The 18,473-nt window shown below is 36.5% G+C and overlaps 5 protein-coding genes and 1 pseudogene across 7 annotated transcripts; 5 read left to right on the top strand and 1 right to left on the bottom strand.

The window, feature by feature from the left end:
* The first annotated feature begins 1,095 nt into the window (after positions 1 to 1,095).
* On the top strand, positions 1,096 to 3,966 carry LOC111305050 (exocyst complex component SEC15B pseudogene; annotated as a pseudogene). Its single transcript, XR_016331230.1, has one exon. The product of XR_016331230.1 is annotated as an exocyst complex component SEC15B pseudogene (transcript).
* A 1,840-nt stretch (positions 3,967 to 5,806) lies between these two features.
* LOC111305054 (uncharacterized protein At5g01610-like) lies at positions 5,807 to 6,589 on the top strand. Its single transcript, XM_022902218.2, has one exon. The coding sequence runs from the start codon at positions 5,947 to 5,949 to the stop codon at positions 6,409 to 6,411; it is 465 nt and encodes a 154-aa protein (XP_022757953.2). The 5' UTR covers positions 5,807 to 5,946; the 3' UTR covers positions 6,412 to 6,589.
* Positions 6,590 to 6,829: 240 nt separating this feature from the next.
* On the top strand, positions 6,830 to 7,764 carry LOC111305052 (uncharacterized protein At5g01610-like). Its single transcript, XM_022902217.2, has one exon. It carries the CDS (start codon positions 7,061 to 7,063, stop codon positions 7,571 to 7,573), a length of 513 nt encoding a protein of 170 aa, XP_022757952.2. The 5' UTR covers positions 6,830 to 7,060; the 3' UTR covers positions 7,574 to 7,764.
* Positions 7,765 to 7,921: 157 nt separating this feature from the next.
* Positions 7,922 to 9,248, top strand: LOC111305051 (uncharacterized). Its single transcript, XM_089750278.1, has one exon. The coding sequence runs from the start codon at positions 8,598 to 8,600 to the stop codon at positions 9,111 to 9,113; it is 516 nt and encodes a 171-aa protein (XP_089606404.1). The 5' UTR covers positions 7,922 to 8,597; the 3' UTR covers positions 9,114 to 9,248.
* A 4,130-nt stretch (positions 9,249 to 13,378) lies between these two features.
* Positions 13,379 to 14,182, bottom strand: LOC111305055 (protein SENESCENCE-ASSOCIATED GENE 21, mitochondrial-like). The gene is made up of 2 exons (XM_022902219.2): positions 13,953 to 14,182; positions 13,379 to 13,845 (listed from the first exon to the last, which is right to left on the bottom strand). The coding sequence occupies exons 1-2, from the start codon at positions 14,024 to 14,026 to the stop codon at positions 13,623 to 13,625; spliced, it is 297 nt and encodes a 98-aa protein (XP_022757954.1). The 5' UTR covers positions 14,027 to 14,182; the 3' UTR covers positions 13,379 to 13,622.
* A 403-nt stretch (positions 14,183 to 14,585) lies between these two features.
* On the top strand, positions 14,586 to 18,323 carry U1A (spliceosomal protein U1A). 2 transcript variants are annotated; one of them, XM_089750277.1, is made up of 5 exons: positions 14,586 to 14,735; positions 15,822 to 15,994; positions 16,396 to 16,489; positions 17,126 to 17,217; positions 17,798 to 18,323. In XM_089750277.1, the coding sequence occupies exons 1-5, from the start codon at positions 14,717 to 14,719 to the stop codon at positions 18,083 to 18,085; spliced, it is 666 nt and encodes a 221-aa protein (XP_089606403.1). In that variant the 5' UTR covers positions 14,586 to 14,716; the 3' UTR covers positions 18,086 to 18,323. The 2 variants fall into 2 exon arrangements, with proteins under 2 accessions (XP_089606403.1, XP_022757957.1); XM_022902222.2 differs by lacking the exon at positions 14,586 to 14,735 and adding an exon at positions 15,541 to 15,731.
* The last annotated feature ends 150 nt before the right edge of the window (positions 18,324 to 18,473 follow it).

Below are 18,473 nucleotides of genomic sequence, written 5' to 3' on the forward strand. Positions count from 1 at the left end.
ACATATTCTATGTTATGTAGCTTAAAGATATAGTATATCATAGATGTTTCCTTTAGGTGAACCATTTTTTTGAAAGAAGCGGTTGGTTTTATCAACCATCAACGCCTCTACGGGCCAGGTTTCTACTACCTTTTTGTTGGCATACATGCAGAAGTAGCTGGAGAAGAAAAATATATTTCTAGTAACTAATCACTGCAATTATTGCAGGCTATGTCGCGATTCTTTGTTTGCTTTTGTCTTTACTTGGATTCTTAGAACAAGTCTATACTGATTTTGTGAGGTCAAAAACCATTTCTGAATTTCCGGTTGTCAAGAACATAACTCAAAATTATTCATCTGCCATATGTAATTTTCAAGCAATAAATATTATGATCAATTGTTGCTCAGTTTTTTTTTTTTTTAAATTAGTCTATACTAAGAGAACATTAACTACTTTGGTTATAAAATCTCGAATGCTTTTTAGTTATAACAGTCATGGACTGTCAGTTATAAAGGCATCAAGGCCAGCTGACATGATGAACTAGTATATTACTTTTCATCTAGGAATTGATAGGAGATTTTCTTTAAAATAATATTTTTATTTAATGAATTATCACTAATCAATATATTGTAAACACGAGGGATCAATTTAGTTGATAAGTGGAAAATTTCTTTTTCCTTTTTTTTTTTTGTCAACTTAGATTTTGATCTTATTCTAAGAAAACTTCGAAAATATGAAGATTACACTCTTAAAATTGTTAAGAGAATTAAAATCTAGGCAAAGCCTAAAAACACACTGGAATATATTACAAAAAAGCACTTATCAGTATATTGTAGATTTTATTTTTTTACCAACCGAGGAATTACAGTTATTCATATTGGAATTCTTTTACTGGTAAGAGAAAAATAAAGGAAAAAAAAAACTTTCATTTCTTGTAATTAGGAGAAATAAGAAAGTAGAATAAAATGAGAAGTCCTAAATTTTATGACAACCTCCCACAAAGATGTCGCTGTATCGCTTACCTTTGAAGAATTATCGTAAGTTGGTCAAACTCCAATTAGTATTTTTTTTTTAATTTATTTTTACCTAGACATTTCTCCGGCCGCCACGCCGTCGAATTTATCAAAAGGCAAAAATCAAACAAGTTTCCAATTTACTCTTTTTCCTAAATTACTAAGAAGCCCATACTATTATCCATCACGTTAGTGTCATTTTCGTCAAACCAAAAACATATTGTCTTTTTTCTCTGTCCTAAACCTTCCGATTCACCACCATATTTCTCTCTCTGTTCCTAAAATCACGGCGCCATCACTGCTACCGTTGAAAGAAATGCAGTCAACGAGGTCACGCCGCAAAGTGGTGCCATCCGCCGCAGATGGCGCCGACTCCGGCGACAAGTTGGAACAACTCCTCCTTTCTTCCACCATCTGTAACGGCGAGGACCTCGGTCCTTTCGTCCGCAAAGCCTTTGCTTCTGGTAGGCCTGAAACCCTCCTCCACCACCTCCGTCACTTCGCTCGCTCTAAAGAATCTGAAATCGAAGAAGTTTGCAAAGCTCACTACCAAGATTTCATCCTCGCCGTCGATGATCTTCGATCTCTTCTCTCCGACGTCGATTCTCTCAAATCCTGTCTCTTCGACTCCAACTCGAGGCTCCAATCCGTCGCTGGTCCTCTCCTTTCTTCCCTTGACTCCTTCGTCGAAGCTCAAAACGTTTCCAAGAACGTGGACTTCGCTTTGCAATCGGTGACTTCGTGTATTAAGCTAATGGAGCTTTGCTCAAGAGCAAATCATCATCTCTCAAACGGTAGTTTCTACATGGCGTTGAAGTGCTTAGACTCGATCGAAAATGAGTTCCAAGATAAAACGCCATCGTCTACTTTAAAAAGGATGTTGGAGAGGAAAATTCCAGAGATTCGATTTCATATCGAGAGAAAAATCAGCAAAGATTTCGGCGATTGGCTCGTGGAGATTCGCGTGGTGAGTCGTAATTTAGGGCAATTAGCGATCGGACAAGCCTCGGCTGCTAGGCAACGAGAAGAGGATCTGAGAATCAAGCAAAGGGAAGCCGAGGAACAGAGTCGACTCAGCTTGAGAGATTGCGTTTACGTTTTAGAAGAAGAAGATGATGAAGGTGGACTCAGACGAGACGAGAACGACGGTTATAGTAACGGTAATAACGGCTTGTTAGGTTTTGATTTGACTCCTCTTTATAGAGCATATCATATTCACCAAACTTTAGGACTCGAAGATCGATTTAAGCAGTATTACTTTGAGAATAGAAAGCTTCAATTAACGTCAGATTTTCAAGTATCTTCTATGACACCATTTCTTGAATCTCATCAAACATTTTTCGCCCAAATTGCGGGGTTTTTTATCGTAGAAGATCGAGTTTTAAGGACAGCAGGGGGTTTGATTTTGAAAATGGAAGTTGAGAATTTGTGGGAGACTGCTGTTAGTAAAATGTGCTCGGTTTTAGAGGATCAGTTTTCTAGGATGCAGACTGCTAATCACTTGTTACTGATTAAGGATTATGTTAGTTTGTTAGGAGTTACTTTACGCAGGTATGGCTATCCTGTTGATGCATTGCTTGATGTTTTGAGTAAGCATAGGGATAAGTACCATGAGTTGTTGTTGTCTGATTGTCGAAAGCAGATTGCAGAAGCACTTGCTGCCGATAAATTTGAGCAAATGTTGATGAAGAAAGAGTATGAGTACTCGATGAATGTGCTGTCATTCCAGATACAAACATCGGATATTATTCCAGCATTTCCTTATGTTGCACCATTTTCATCTACTGTTCCTGATTGCTGTCGGATTGTGAGATCTTTTATTGAGGATTCTGTTAGTTTTATGTCTTATGGTGGGCAGTTGGATTTCTATGATGTTGTTAAGAAGTATTTGGACAGGCTTTTGAGTGAAGTTTTGGATGGGGCTCTTTTGAAGCTTATTAGTTCATCTGTCCATGGGGTTTCTCAGGCAATGCAGGTTGCAGCAAATATGGCTGTTTTGGAGCGAGCTTGTGATTTCTTCTTTCGTCATGCTGCGCAGCTTTCAGGCATTCCTTTGAGAATGGCTGAAAGGGGTAGGAGGCAGTTTCCTCTTAACAAAGCGCGTGATGCTGCGGAAGACATGCTGTCTGGGATGCTCAAGACAAAGGTTGATGGTTTCATGACATTGATTGAGAATGTGAACTGGATGACTGACGAACCTTCACAGGGTGGTAATGAATATGTGAATGAGGTTATAATATATTTGGAAACTCTGGTTTCTACTGCACAACAGATATTGCCTCCTCAAGTTCTTAAAAGAGTTTTACAAGATGTTCTTTCTCACATATCAGGGGAGATTGTTGGAGCTTTACTTGGAGATTCAGTGAAGAGGTTTAATGTAAATGCTATTATGGGGATTGATGTAGATATTCGGTTGTTAGAATCTTTTGCAGATAACCTAGCTTCCCTGTTTTCCGAAGGGGATGCAAATCAGTTGAAAAATGCACTTACTGAGTCAAGGCAGTTGATCAATTTGCTTTTGAGCAATCATCCAGAGAATTTTCTGAATCCAGTAATTAGAGAGAGGAGTTACAATACCCTGGACTACAGGAAAGTTATGACAATTTCAGAGAAGTTAAGGGATCCTTCAGATCGGCTATTTGGAACCTTTGGGAGCAGGGGTGCCAAGCAGAATCCAAAGAAGAAATCTTTGGATGCATTGATAAAAAGACTCAAGGATGTGAGCTGATTTGGCAAGGAGCTTTATGTATGTCTATTTCTTTTGCCTTTTACCTTTGTTGATTGCAATTGCTATTGTTTCTTAGTAGTTTGTTGCTAATTTATTTACTCGATAGAAGGCACAGCAGTTGGTTTTTTCTGGTTGTATTATATTAATAGATGTGTATTGAAAATTTTGTTTGTATGTATCATTCGTATGCATACCATCAGTTGTATTAAATTCTTTTTGGGCTATGAGTGACTTTGTTCTTACCATTTGCGTTAAGACCCTTTGCTATATGTCTATATGTTAAACCCAATATCTGTTACTTGGTTTTTTAGTTTTTTGTGGGTTGGTATGCCAGCCTATAGGATTGGGGCAATGCTTGATCTATTTGTACCATTCAAAGGACATGCAGATTCCGACCTTACACTGATGTATTTATGGGGTACATACACATGCATATATGTATATGCATTTATGTATGTTTTTGTGTGCATTCATTATGATTGGGATAAATTTAATTTTTATTTCAGGGGTTTGCTTCTTTGTTTTACATTATAGATGGTTAGCTGAGTTATTGAATATATTAGAGAGAAATGGAAGATGATAATGATGCTATCTGTATTTTTTTTCTGAGTAGAGATAATGATGCTATCCTTGGTCTTGAGATGGTATCTATATGGTATAAATCATTACATCTTATTTGAATGTTTTGTTTGCAATTAAATGTGGTATTGTTGCTAATAATATTGTTTGGCAACCAAAAACCTGTTTCACGCTGAGTTTAATTGGATATAAAGGCTAGATTGATTATAGATGGCTGCAGGAGAGAAAATAAAAAGGGGGGGGGGGGACGAGAAAATAAAAACGCCACCCGAAATATGATAGTTATAGAGCTCTATCGGTATCATTGTAATGTACTTGTAAAAAGAAGCTTTCATGGAAATAGAGTGAAATAACAGGAGAATATTTTTCATTCAGTTGTTAAGCTGGCATATTTTGGACTGCAATTATCGAACATACTGATGATTTAATGTATTGAGAACTATAATTGCCTGCGTGTCTTCTGCAGCAGAGATATTCCTATGAAACATGGTTAACATATGAAGAGATGGTAATCAATCCAATCTGCTTCATCTGTTTTGTTCTTTTTGTTAGTCAACAGAATTTGAACTCCTGGTATTCGCTATCCCTGGAAAGTAGGATTTCCTGTTTACCTCAGGTGGAGCATGCTGTTTGTCTGCTGCTCCTTCTCTAGCATTCTTCTTTTGGATAGTTATGAATTCTATTATCCAAGGAAAGTGGGAAATCTTGATAGGCTGCTACAGATATATCATTGGAGCCCAGAAAATGAATTGTACATAATCATGTTGAACATTGCCACAAGCTTTTGCCTCGTAGATATGTGGAAAGCGTTTTCGTCTCTATGCTGTCCCTTTGGCACCGATGAAATGGTTCCAAATAATTTGCAGAGTATAAAATATGAAACTGCTTTCTCATCTTATGTCACCTTAAAAGAATCTAATTGCCGCAATCTTATCTTATGCCGCTTTTCCTGTTTTACGTTTCGAACGAAAAGGGCAACATTTGATCTTCTATACCCACTAAAGTTCATTATTTTCTTGTTTAATCAAACACTAGATAATGTTCTTAAACAAGTTTAATTTTGCACGTCTCTCTGCTTTTGTCTGTTTCCAATTAAGTGGTTGACTGTCCAATGAACTAGTATCTTTGCGGGGTCACCATCTGCTGAGTGAATGCAAGTGCGTTTGCATAGACGCAAGCAATTAAGCATGCATCGGCTTAAATCAAATCTGTTAATGCCTGTTTGTTCATATCCAATTTGTGGAGCATATAATTGAGTTTAGTTGAGGGCTTTAGGCAAACAATTTACTAAAATTAGATTAAGATTAAGATTAAGATTAAGATTAAGATTAGGAAAAGTCTCGGATCAGTACTCTGCACCGGAAAGGAGCACGCTGAAAACGTTTAATGGTGAACACAATCACCACGTGGCAGCTTATGTATCTTTTTTGATAGAAAGGACAATTGCATTTAAGATCTTTTATTACTATCCTGACGACATGGGTGCTCTCAGCTGAGTTTGATGAGATTTTGGTGCACTGACTCAACTCCGCCGCAGCCGGCCACATCTGACTTCTTCGCTCTAATTCCCAGTTCTCTCATCGCCATCACAAAAAAATAAAAATCTCTCGTCCATCAAGTCCAAAAAGAAAGATATTCACTCTTCCATGGCGTTGCGAAGTGTAATCCTACTCATTCTAATCTCCCTCCCAGGTTTATTCGCCTCAGCCGATGAGAAGCTATCCGCATATCAAGTTCTTCAAAAATACAACTTCCCATCAGGCATCCTTCCCCAGGGCGTTGTTGGGTACGAATTGAACAGAGACACAGGTGAGTTTTCAGCTTATTTGAGCGGAACCTGTAACTTTGCCATTGACTCGTATGAACTCAGTTACAAGTCCACCATACAAGGAGTGATCTCCCCAGGCAGGATCACAAAATTGAAGGGTGTCAGCGTTAAGGTTCTCTTCTTCTGGGTTAACATCGTTGAAGTGATCCATGATGGGGACAAGATGGAATTCTCCGTTGGGATTGCGTCGGCTAACTTCCCAACTGACAACTTTTTTGAGTCTCCACAGTGTGGGTGCGGTTTCAACTGCAATCACTTGAATGCTTTCGTGTCGTCTATTTAGGTGAGTACCGATCACTATGGATGACTCATGATAATCTGTTGCTGTTAGGGTTTATTTTGGGTTTCCAGCCACTGGAGAAATCTTTATGATAGTGTTATTATTATTAATTAAAACCATGAAAAGGTGACCGATGGAACTACCAATTTTATTGTTGGAATCAATTCTTCTTCTTCTCTAACTTTAGCCCTACTATTTATGCTTGGTCAATACTTTTAATCCGTCAAGTAAATTTGTGGATATTTAAATTGTGATACAAATTCTTTTGTTACCAAATCACATGTAGGCTGGCTGGAAATTTAAAGTCAGACCAAGACCAGTAAAAAAGAAGAGAGAACCAAAAAGATAAATAGTAATTACTGTCATTCCTTGTTATCAGGTTGAGAAAAACTGCAGAACAATGATAAGGGTTCTTAAATATAGAAAATTGATGGTTTCTGAAATTGGGATTTGGGGGAAGGTTTTGATCCATTGGCTTGTTATTGTCCATTAACTCAACTGGCCACGAACAGGTTTTAGCTGGAGGAATATCCGATTGTTTGCTCCCTAATTTTTTTATTCCACACATCGCTATATATACACAACAAACTTACCGCAACCAACCTCAGCTTTCAAACCAGACAGTCAAAAGCACCATCAAAGCAAACGGGAAATGTCTCTCCACCCAAAACCCGTTTCTTCAATTGCATTTCTCCCTTTGATCCTTCTCTATTTGATCTCCTCGTTCTCCTCTGTCTCTTGCGATGATTCACTAACAGCTTATGAAGTTCTTGAAGAATATGACTTCCCCATAGGTCTCCTTCCTAAAGGAGTATTAGGCTACAAGCTAGACAGTTCCACAGGTAAATTCTCGGTCTATTTGAATGGTACTTGCACCTTTTCCATTGACTCCTACGAGCTCAAATACAAGTCCACCATAACTGGAGTCATATCCAAAGACAAGCTAACTAGCTTGAGTGGGATCAAAGTCAAGGTCCTCTTTCTGTGGCTCAACATCAAGTCAGTGATCCGTGACGATGATGAGCTTGAATTCTCAGTTGGGATAGCTTCTGCTGATTTCTCTGTCGATAATTTCAACGAGTGCCCAACTTGTGGATGTGGCTTTGATTGTGATACTGTTAATGGCAGAAAGATTGAATCCAATCATCCCATATCCACCGCTTAGTTAAGTGAATTTAATCAGCGAGAGAGTTCAAGGTTTCTTCCCATTCGGATAATTAAAAAAAATTTCGGTGTCCATCTTGTGTTTCCTTTAATGAGAGGTGATCATCATGTTATGTATCAGTCACCGAAGTCCAGCTGAGTCTAGGCTGTCAATTCTCATATATATTAACAATATATTTTGTTTGTGTGTAAGACTGTTGCAACTTGCATGCATGAATCGTAGTCATCTATGGACATTTTATTGAGATGTTTGTGATTAGTTAACGCACCATTCAACTTAAGAGGAAGGAGCTGTTTTTTATTTTTCTGGTTTTCAGTTTTCCCTTCCTTTTTTTTTTTTTTGGGTTCTTTCTTGTTCCTATCTTTTAGCTCGTTAACTCGCTGTTGGCCTTTAGCTTTTTCACAATTAACCCAAGAAAAAATATAATGAAAATTTGCTCAATCTCCTATAATTTGCAATTATATCTCGTTATAACATACTAACAATTTGAAAAAATATATATATATGCTTTTTAGTGGAATTTACTAAAGTTATGTCTAAAAAAATTAATACTACTAATACAGATAAGGATTATCAATTAGCAAGTATAGAATTAGAATGGAAGGCAGAAATCCAAAGGGCTTTGGCATTCAACAAAATTATAATTCCAAGATAAAGTCAGCAACTACTGCTCAAAGAGCCCTTCCAAGTATGTGTTCCAGTTGTCTCCATTTTGAGTTGACAAATTTGCCATAACGTGTTCTACCAGTCAAATACCACCTGCCCTTCCGCACTTAAACCAAAATCCACCCGACGCTCCCTCCCTGATTTTGTTAAATTCCCTTTTCTCCTTAAAACGCCGTCGTCTAAGCGGTCTTGTAGACATTTCGTAACTGATTTTGACAGCCCCTCTTTGTCCTTTCTCTTCGCTGGCAAAACAAAGCAACTGAAATCTAATAGTTTCTTTCCATAAGAGAAACAAAGGTTTCTCGGGAAACAATTTCAAACCATTTTCCAGAGAAATAAAAAACAAGAAGGGAAAGAAATGGCTCTCCATCTCACCACCGTTTCCATAGCCCTTCTCCTCCTCCTCGTCCAATCGCCACTAGCCACGTCTTTTCCCTTCGCCATCACCGACGACGCACCGTCAGCCTACGAAGTCCTCCAAGGCTACAACTTCCCCGTCGGCCTTCTCCCAAAAGGAGTGGTAAATTACGATTTAGACGAAGCCACGGGCCGGTTCCATGCCTACTTAAACGGTTCGTGTAGCTTCTCATTAGAAGGATCTTATCAACTCAAATACAAATCCACAATCAACGGAGTCATCTCCAATAACAGGCTCAAAGACCTCAATGGAATAAGCGTCAAGGTCCTGTTTTTATGGCTGGATATTGTGGAGGTTCTTAGGGATGGAGATGAGTTGGGGTTTTCGGTGGGGATTGCCTCTGCAAGCTTTCCAATTGATAACTTTTATGAGTGTCCTCAGTGTGGATGTGGATTGGATTGCGTTAATGAGAAAGTAAGAAAACTTAGAATTAAGTCTTCTTTTTCTTCAATTTAGAGGAATTTGTGGGGAGAAAATATTTAAATTATGGAACGTTGTCAAATGGGATTTGGATGATGGGTTGTTTTCATCCTGGGTTGAATTGAATTGGTTTTTCTTATTTATTTAAATTGGTGGAGTTTTAACTTTTTATGGGTTTTGACTTTCAACTCGTGTGTTTTTTTCTGTTTATGTGGTTGGTATGGGTTTCATTGTTTGGTTTAGGGAAGGATTGATCGACCAATGCAGTAGGGTCATTAACATATTAGTACAACTTATCTTTTAATGTCATAAGGTAGGCAGTTAGAATACTAATACCAGGGTTGGGGCGTGTTTCTATCCTGTTATATTGTTATGTAGGACAATGGATGTTAGTGTGGGTGTTAATAAAAGGCTATGCTCTGCAAGATTATCTTCTGTTTATGAAAGTGGAACTGCGAATTTGTTCTGTCACTAGTAAGTTACTACTAAGTTACTACTAAGTGAATGGAATGTGGTCAAAAGGGCAGAAAGGAGGACCAGAGCAGACATGGGAGAAATGAGTGTTGTGGGAGGTGAAGTAGACAGTAGTAATTGGAAATGAGGGGTAGAAGTAGGAAGGGACAGGAGGCAGGAACTGTGTAAGAGAAGTGAGAATCGAAAATCACATGTTTGAATCAGGAGTTGAGTCATTAGCTAAACTCCTTGCAATATCTCAAGTGCTTGGTTGAGATGTATGTGACTATAATTCCACAGGCAATATTTTTTACTTATTCTGCAAGCACTCTTAAGCAGAAAATTTCAATTACAAAAGTTATCATTTACTTGACTTGCATGGTATGGAGTTTTCAGTTGCCTAAAATGATCTTAGCTTAAATTGGTTTATAGAAAATTGCATATCTTGAGTAGTACGTGTCATATAGTGGTCCGCATATATGATTAAGGCACTGGTCACGTGATCGATAAAGCATGCCAGATTCAAAATTTGGAATTGAGTCCTATTGGTGTAGTGTTGTTGGTTGCTACATCTTCAAGTGAAAATATTGCAAGATGCCATTTGTGGACATTTGAAGTGATTAAAACTGCTGTTCCACTGGTTTGATTGAGTTATTTTATGAAGTTGATCATAGGCAGTCTATTTATGTCATGTTTAATATGGCTTATAAGTATATTTTATAGCTGAAGTAAGGCTCAGAATTCACCTTGGCCTGCTAATAAGGCTTACTTCAAGTTTCGATGTTTGCAAATGTTCTAGGTCAGGATGACTGAATGAAGATGGCTTTTATGTATTCAATAAATTGTTGATGATCGTTGAAGTTCTTAATTCAGATTTTGTTGTAGGTGGTTTGAAGCTTTCGCATTGCTGTAATTTTTTTGAGCAATCTTGAGAAGCTGGAAACTTGGTAATAATGTTTCTTTTGTTCAATCTAGATGTGAGAAAATTTTATAATTGGATTAGTTGATAAGGAATTGAACTAGATAAACGTTTGACAGCTTTCAGACTTCTAGATGTTATAATTACATATTACTTAGATGTTAGACGCAAACCATAGCTGCATTGTTGCTTTAGTTCCAGTGGAGATAGGCATATTGAATTATGTATTCTTTTACCTAGTCTATAAGATATCATGTAATTGTGATAGCGCCTTTGTCCTAAGCCGTCTCTACTCTAAGAAGATAGTCTTGAAAGTAACAACAAACAAGGATCTGCCTTTCTCGTCCAGAAAAAGGTACTTATTGGGATGACGGAGCTATAAATGGTTATACATAATTTGAGTGTGTTTAGAATTGAAAAAGATGCTTTTACTTAAGAGAGAGATTCAGAACTTGCATAGAAAATAGCTTTAGCTTTTTATTTTTGGATTATATATCAACCATATAAAGTGACATTAATACAATGCCAAATTTTGCACATGAGAGGATCAAGTTTGTGATTTCAGGGTTTTGCTAACGTCTGTGTGCTGGTGTCGATTCCTAATCAAATCCATCATCCTCTCTGCCTTCTAACCTTGCTGCATGGTGGGTTTTCTACTTTTCTTCCTCTCCCATACATTCTCCAAAGAGCAGAATTAAAACCCAATTCATCTGCTTCACAGAGATAAGTAGAATCTACTACTAAAACTATGGCTACTACTGTCATGCGTGGAAGATTCGGGGGGTTATTTTCTTTCGACAGCAAATAGTTGAGCTAGCTCAAATGCCCACCCCCCACTCTCACCCCCCCCCCCCCTCTCTCTCTCTCTCTCTCTCTCTCTCTCTCTCTCTCTCTCTCTCTGTCTCTCAGAGATAATATGAGACGCCGGCTTGAAAAAGTTTTTGTCATCCTTATTAAACATGCAAGTCAATTGTCCGGTTTCAATGCTATTATATCAACTAGGAGTAGGATACTAGGATTATCCCTTAATTAATGACTGATTTCTTTTTTACTCCTAGGCAATTTATTTTTCCATAGGACAACTTGTCCAATTCAAGAATCAATGGATGCAAAAGAAAATTGACTTTTGCGACTTGTGATGCATCAAGGCAGTTGAAACTTCTGCAGCTATCGGGTCAAAAGTCTTCCATCTCCAATACCGAAAGATTTTACCCATCTTGTCAAAAATATCATTTATCTCTAGAGCTTGCAAGTTACAGCCGGCTGATTTTTGGATTCAAACCTTCTTAAAATTTTCCGGTTTGTGATGATTCTTCTCCCCAATATCAATCTTCAAATGTTCAATTGAGTGGTCATGGTTGCCTCACTTAGGAGCACCTCATTAATTGAACAGACAAAAACAGGCAATAAAAACTTTTTCTCCTGCTTCTTCCAGCGCATTGCTTTTTAGATGTTGCCAGAAGTTAGCTACAAGTTTTTCAGTCTCTAAAGTTAAGCTTTCAATTCGAAACGAAATTGAGTTCCTAACGGCATCTTATTCGTCAGGAAATGCCATAAATGATTAGTCAATCGAATAAGAAGATTCATCTTCGTCATGTTCAAACTATACAATGTTAATTATTATTCTAAACTATTATTTTCTTGTATGAGCGTTCAAGTTAATCATTGGCTCTTCCAACACCACAAATAATTGACGATTCAGACATTTCATCATCTTCTCGAAGCCTTGGGGGTCAGACAAATTTTATGGGGCTTTGAAAGTCCACCCAAAAGACTAAGAAAATGAAAGAATGTCATCGGCATTTTGTTTTGTTGGTTACCTGAACAAATGACAAATCCCCTCGTTCGCCAAACTTAGCATCTACCGATGCATCCGATCCACTACATTATTGATGAGATACCTTTTCAAATTTTTTTTAGTGTCTCTAAATTTTCGACAGACTAATCCAATAATAGAGGTGATAATTCTCCCTTTTATTATTAATTAACCAATATAATAATATATTAATTTTTTAAAGAGAATATAATAATGTATTAATTAATTAGTAACTACCTTTGCAAAGTAAAGCAAAATGCAACCTAACGTTGGGTTTATCGTTTCTTCACGTCTTTGATTACATGAGAGCCTGGATTTTTGTTTTATTATCTATATTATATATAACTGTTTATTGGTATCACGATCCGACTGATAAATTTACGTAAAATTCAAAATAAAACTGAAATATTAAAATAAATTAATGAATATTTATGTTTTTTTTAGTTATTTTTATAAAGCACAAAATTTTTAAGAAACTACCACTCTTAAAAAAACACTATACATTTTTATTGTTCTATCTTCCTCGCGTCTCTTTTAAAATAATTTATTTTCATAATTATCCATTTATCAAATAAATTAAAAAAAGCATGAAATTTGTTTTAGTTAATAATTATTCACTATGGGTGTATCAAAATCTAATATATGTATAGTAAGTCGTGAGAGCCTCTTTTCATATAAAAAATAATATATACTTTTGATTACGTATGATATTCTTTTTTTTTTAATTATATAAATATTCATTGAGTCGGGAATTAAACTAATAAACTACATTCATAGAACTAGCCATTTCTTATGTAAAGAAAAAATAAATTAACATTAAACAAAATTGCGAAAGGGAATTGGATTGGATAAAACACAAAAGACCAAAGCTAAGGACGCAACAAATGGTAGTTCTCTACAAACGAATCTCCACAGCAAGTAACAAGATGAGGTTGTGAAACAAGATCAGTTTCAAAGTTTCTAACATTTTTGTCTTTCGACTTAATTAAAAAGGGTCTAATTCGTTTCGTAGAAAATTTATAGACACACGGACCTACGCCAGAATTCATTGAAAGCATCAGATCTAATTTTTCACCTTTTCTTGATATCAAATTGCGAGGAAATTTCCTAATATAAGTAAGAAAGTCTTTATTTTATTATAAATCCTACGATTTATTTGTAGTAATTTCTTAATTCCGAGAAATCAAGAAACGAATATTACATCATCAAATCTATTTCGTTTACAAGGAACAGAGTAGGAAGCGAGCAACAAGCGTTTTTTCCGGCCAAGAAAAAATTCTTCTTCTCTTTAGACATCATCGTATTGGAACCAACCTCGTCAATCCATTGAATTATTAGCGAGTTAGCCTAATGAATTTTAGTTCTTCTTCAACAGCATGGCTCTGAGCTCGGCCACGTCGATCTCGTTGGCACAGTTCTCGGGTCTATAGCATCCGGTAACTGGGTCGGGAACCCATGAAACCTTCTCCTTAGCTCCTGCCATCTCTTCCCCTGTTTTCTTCACCACCGCAGCGTTCCTTGCTGCTCCTTCTCTTACTCCATTCGACACCACTCCTTGAGATGCCGCCGCATATCCTCGTCTAAAAAAAAAAACCAAGCATCATTAAATCTATATTCCTATTCACTTTCTCAACAATCAAAAGAAAAAAAAACAGAGCCATGGAAATGAAAAAGAAATTCTGGGTACCTGGAGATAGCCTGAGAGATTCCATCGACAACGAAAGTAGAGAAAAGCCTAGCGTTTGAGAAAGAGCGAGCCATTTCTTAGTTTCTTCCTTTTTTAAATATTCAAAATTCGGATTGAGAAAACTTGAACGCTACAGCAGAGAGCTTCTTCTTCTTTTTTCTGAAACCTTCCGCGGCAGCGAAAATGAAACTCTCTCTCTCTTTCTCTCTAGATAAAGCCTTAATGAAGATGGGTTCCAGATGGACTCTCGTTCGGTTTAAATAGAAACTGAGAGGCGCGTTAGAGTCGAGAAAAATATAATAGGGTCCACCAAAGCTAAAAGGACCCCGTCAACACACGGGTAATGGACCTCTCTTGTGCTGCCACTTGGAGTTTTAACGTAAAGCCCTTTTTATTTCTTTGTTTAATTATAAAACAATATAAATGAAAAAAACGCGATTATCTCTTGATTGAACTTTAGATTGGCTTTGCCGAGGGGTCAAATTTTACGGCATGGGGCGATGATCGGACGGTTGAGGAGGGAGAGAGTGCGGCCATGTTCTTTCAATGAATATCAAGCATGTGAACATAGCGGTCTTTCGTGGGGTTCAACGAGGAAAAGTCGGCGAGAGTGCGGGAGGCTTTCTTAAAGTCGACGGATTTGTTGCCGTTGGTTAGGGATTTGTGGTGACATCACATCCGTCTGGTTGTAGAAGAACCATAGTTGGAAAGAGGCGGCGGAGTTTCCTTTCTTATTGGCTCGTGGAACCATCTATCCTCTCAAGATGTCCCTACCAAGTCAAGGTTCCTTGGTCAATGCCCCCTCTTTGTCTTCAATTTCCAATTTTAGCATTTTGTTAGGTCATTTATTTTTTAAAAAACCTAAAATTAATAGGCATAATTCAAAGTTAAAAAATTATAAATATACTGAAAGTGATTTTTTTTAATTTCACTTGCAAGAAGCAGGGATGGTAACGGTTTTGAGTTGAAATAGATTTTTGTTTGTTTTAAATTTGACCTTATTTTAAACATGTAAAATTTGAATTCGATTTAATAAATTTTTATTATTTTTTATATTTGAATCGATCCGACTTGATATTATATAAAATCATATTCGATTTGATTCGATTTTATATTATATAAAATCATATTCGATTCGATCCGAAATTAATAAAATATTATTTTTAATATAAATTAAAATTAAATATATATAAAATATATAAAAATAATTATAAAATTAAATAAATAATTTAAAAAATTATTTATATATATCGAATTGGGTAAGATCGAATTTATCTAAAATTCGATCCCGATCTTTTTTTTTTTATGTCGTTCGATTCGATCCGATATCCAATTAAAAAAAAAATTAATTTTAAAAGATCGAATCGGGTAGACCGTCTGTTACGGGTTTTTTTACCTTCTCTAGCAAGAAGTGAAGCACGCCGTTTGGACCGACCAAAAAAATCTTGGACTCGACTTGGACCAACCGAACCCTTTTACCTTTCGGCCCCAAATAATTACATCAGGGCCCATAAGTTTGGTCCGAACCAAAAACAAAAGACCCATCCCAGCCCAATATTGTCTCAACCTTTCCGGCTTTCCCTATCGACTGTTCTGCAACCGATTAGGGCATTTACCCAACAAAACCCTAAATTAAACCCCATTTGCTCTTAGCCCTCACTTCTCTTTGCTTTTGCTTAGAGCCAGGGAAAACAATGGCGGAGATTAGTCAGGGAGAAGAAATTCCTCCGAATATGACTTTATACATCAACAATCTCAACGAGAAGATCAAAATCGACCGTACTTATTTCAACTCTCTGATCCCAATAAAAGGCTCACATTGGTTTTCTTTTATTTTTTATTGATTTTTTTCTCGAATGATGTTTTTAGAGTTGAAGAAATCGTTGCACGCTGTGTTTTCACAATTTGGGAAGATACTGGATGTTTTAGCATTCAAGACGCTGAAACACAAAGGTCAAGCTTGGGTTATTTTCGAGGATGTTAACTCCGCTACCAATGCTCTTAGGCGAATGCAGGGCTTTCCCTTTTACGACAAGGAAATGGTATTTGTATTTTTGTAACTTTTCTACCTCTTTGCCTATGATTCGATAAATTTCAGTAATTTAAGGGTTTTCTGTACTAGGTTTATGTCTATGTATTTGTTTAGGTTGTTTTCTGTTCATTTTTAAACTGTTATTTGTTGACTACCCGTCTATTTTGGTCATGAATGGTTAGATTTTATAGGGTACTGTCATTAGGGGGGAATGCAACAATTGACTAGAATTTGCTTTTAATATGTCAGAATTGCAATTTTTTTTTCCAGAAGAATGAAAAGGACATTCTGGAGATTTAGTTGTATTTTCAGGATATTCGGATTATTTTTATAAACAGTGTTTTCTGCTGCCATAAAGTATCATAATTTTGCTACTAATAAATAATGAAAACAATGTTTAATTATTTGCAGAGAATACAATACGCAAAAACTAAATCAGATATAATATCAAAAGCAGATGGCACTTTTGTTCCCCGAGAGAAGCGAAAGAGGCATGAGGAAAAGGGTACATTCCTCTTTGTCCATCTTTGGTTGAAAAAGCTAACAGTTGAACTAGTAATATTTTATTGCTGTTGTTGTATGTGTTTTGTCTATATTTATACTTGCGATCAATATTGCTACTGCTGTAATGTTGTTGTAATCAGCTTTTTTCATTTATTATTTACTTGGATTTAGAACCTTGAGTTTTTTTGGATTCTCCTTTAAACTTTGCTTCAAAGACTAATGAGATATTACTCACAAATGTATTGACTGTTGAGTCTTTTTAGAATGCACATTTAGATCCCTTACAAATTGTCTTATTGTCAAAGTAAATCTCACTCCAATGGCTTCCTTCCTCTTCTCACTTTTATTTTCTTTTGCCCACTATTAATGTCATTAGTTGTGTCCTCATTGTCACCACTCACCACTAAACTCTTTTATTCAAGAGTAAGCACGTTTGTTATACATAAAGGTGTTGATGGTGAAGTAAAACTCAGGATGTTTATATTTTAGTACTATTTTTTAATATTAAGCATGTGCGTTCTTTCTCCCTCTTTCTTTGATTTGTTGCTTATTCTAACCTATGTGGCATACAGTTTTCTCTTTTTTGCCGTTCTCTTTCTTTTGCTTTTGTTGAGATTTTTATATTGTCTAAATGTAGGAGGGAAAAAACGAAAAGAGCAGCTTGATCCTAATCAAGGAGCTGGAGGTTTGAATACAGCTTATGCGGGTGGTTATGGTGCAGCACCTCCTGTAAGTGATATGAAATATAGTAGTATCATAGTATGGAATTGATATGTCTTTGCTGTGTCTGTGGAGTGTGGAGTGTGGAGTGTGGAATGTGGTTGAAATTAACCTTGCTTAATCTTGCAACTATTTCCTTTGTATGGATTGTTCAGAAGCTTATTTTTTTCAGGCTTTTGCCACATTTATAACTTTTGAGCTGCTGAAATCCAGTTGGTGCAAACCTCATACTGGTCAATAAAGTTGGAGAGAACAGTTTTTATTCAATCTACATGGAATTTTTGTCTTCTGCTTTGCGTTGTTGAAGAACTAATTGCATATTTATTTACTCTCATGCAAGTTGGATGCTTATTGAACTTGACCATTCATTATCATGATACCTCTATGAGACTCGTGGTGGTCCACTTGGATGGTCAAGATCCGATACTTAGAATTATAATTTAATGAAACATGGTCCTTTGTTTAAGGGTCTTATTATTTTAATTACTTTGAAATTAATGTTATTTACATCTTCTCGTCAAGAAGGAAAAAAGGGCTAAATATATATGTTCCTCATCATTTACACCTCTTTTTCTCCATAATGCTGCAGCTATCACAGATACCCTACCTGGGTGCTAGACCAATTGTTCCAGAAGCTCCTGTGCCGCCAAATAACATTCTGTTTGTTCAGAATCTTCCCCATGATGCAACCGCAATGATGTTGCAAATGCTCTTCAACCAATACCCTGGTTTAAAGGACGTTAGGATGGTGGAAACAAAACCGGGTATAGCCTTTGTGGAGTACGAAAACGAGATGCAATCAACAGTGGCAATGCAGGCGCTACAAGGTTTCAAGATACAGCAAAACCAGATGTTGATTACTTACGCAAAGAAGTAGATGGAAAGACCGAAAGAATCCTTTTCTGTTGCTACCCACTTGAGAAGAAGGCCCATATGTATGGGTGGTCAATTAAATGCCGTCAAATCTAACAGCTGTTTTGTGATATATTCTCTTTAACTAGAGTTTCAAATTTGTTGTTGAAGTTCAGATGTTTATTTTCTGCTACCATATTTCTTTTGTATTTGTCTTTTTTGAACAAAAAAAGTTGATAGCTGCTTACCTATTGATTAGTTCATCTTTTAAGCGTTGATAGACTTTCAATTATTAAATTCGCATGTCACTTTCGTTGTTAATAGAGGTATCAACTCATGCCTCATTATCATTTCATATGGTTTTCGATCAGGGTTGTAAAAAGATGATGGCCTACCCTACTAAAAAAGAGAAT

Source organism: Durio zibethinus, chromosome 21 (genome assembly GCF_047325235.1).
Source record: "Durio zibethinus cultivar Kanyao isolate XHJ-2024 chromosome 21, ASM4732523v1, whole genome shotgun sequence".
NCBI classification, from domain to species: domain Eukaryota; kingdom Viridiplantae; phylum Streptophyta; class Magnoliopsida; order Malvales; family Malvaceae; genus Durio; species Durio zibethinus.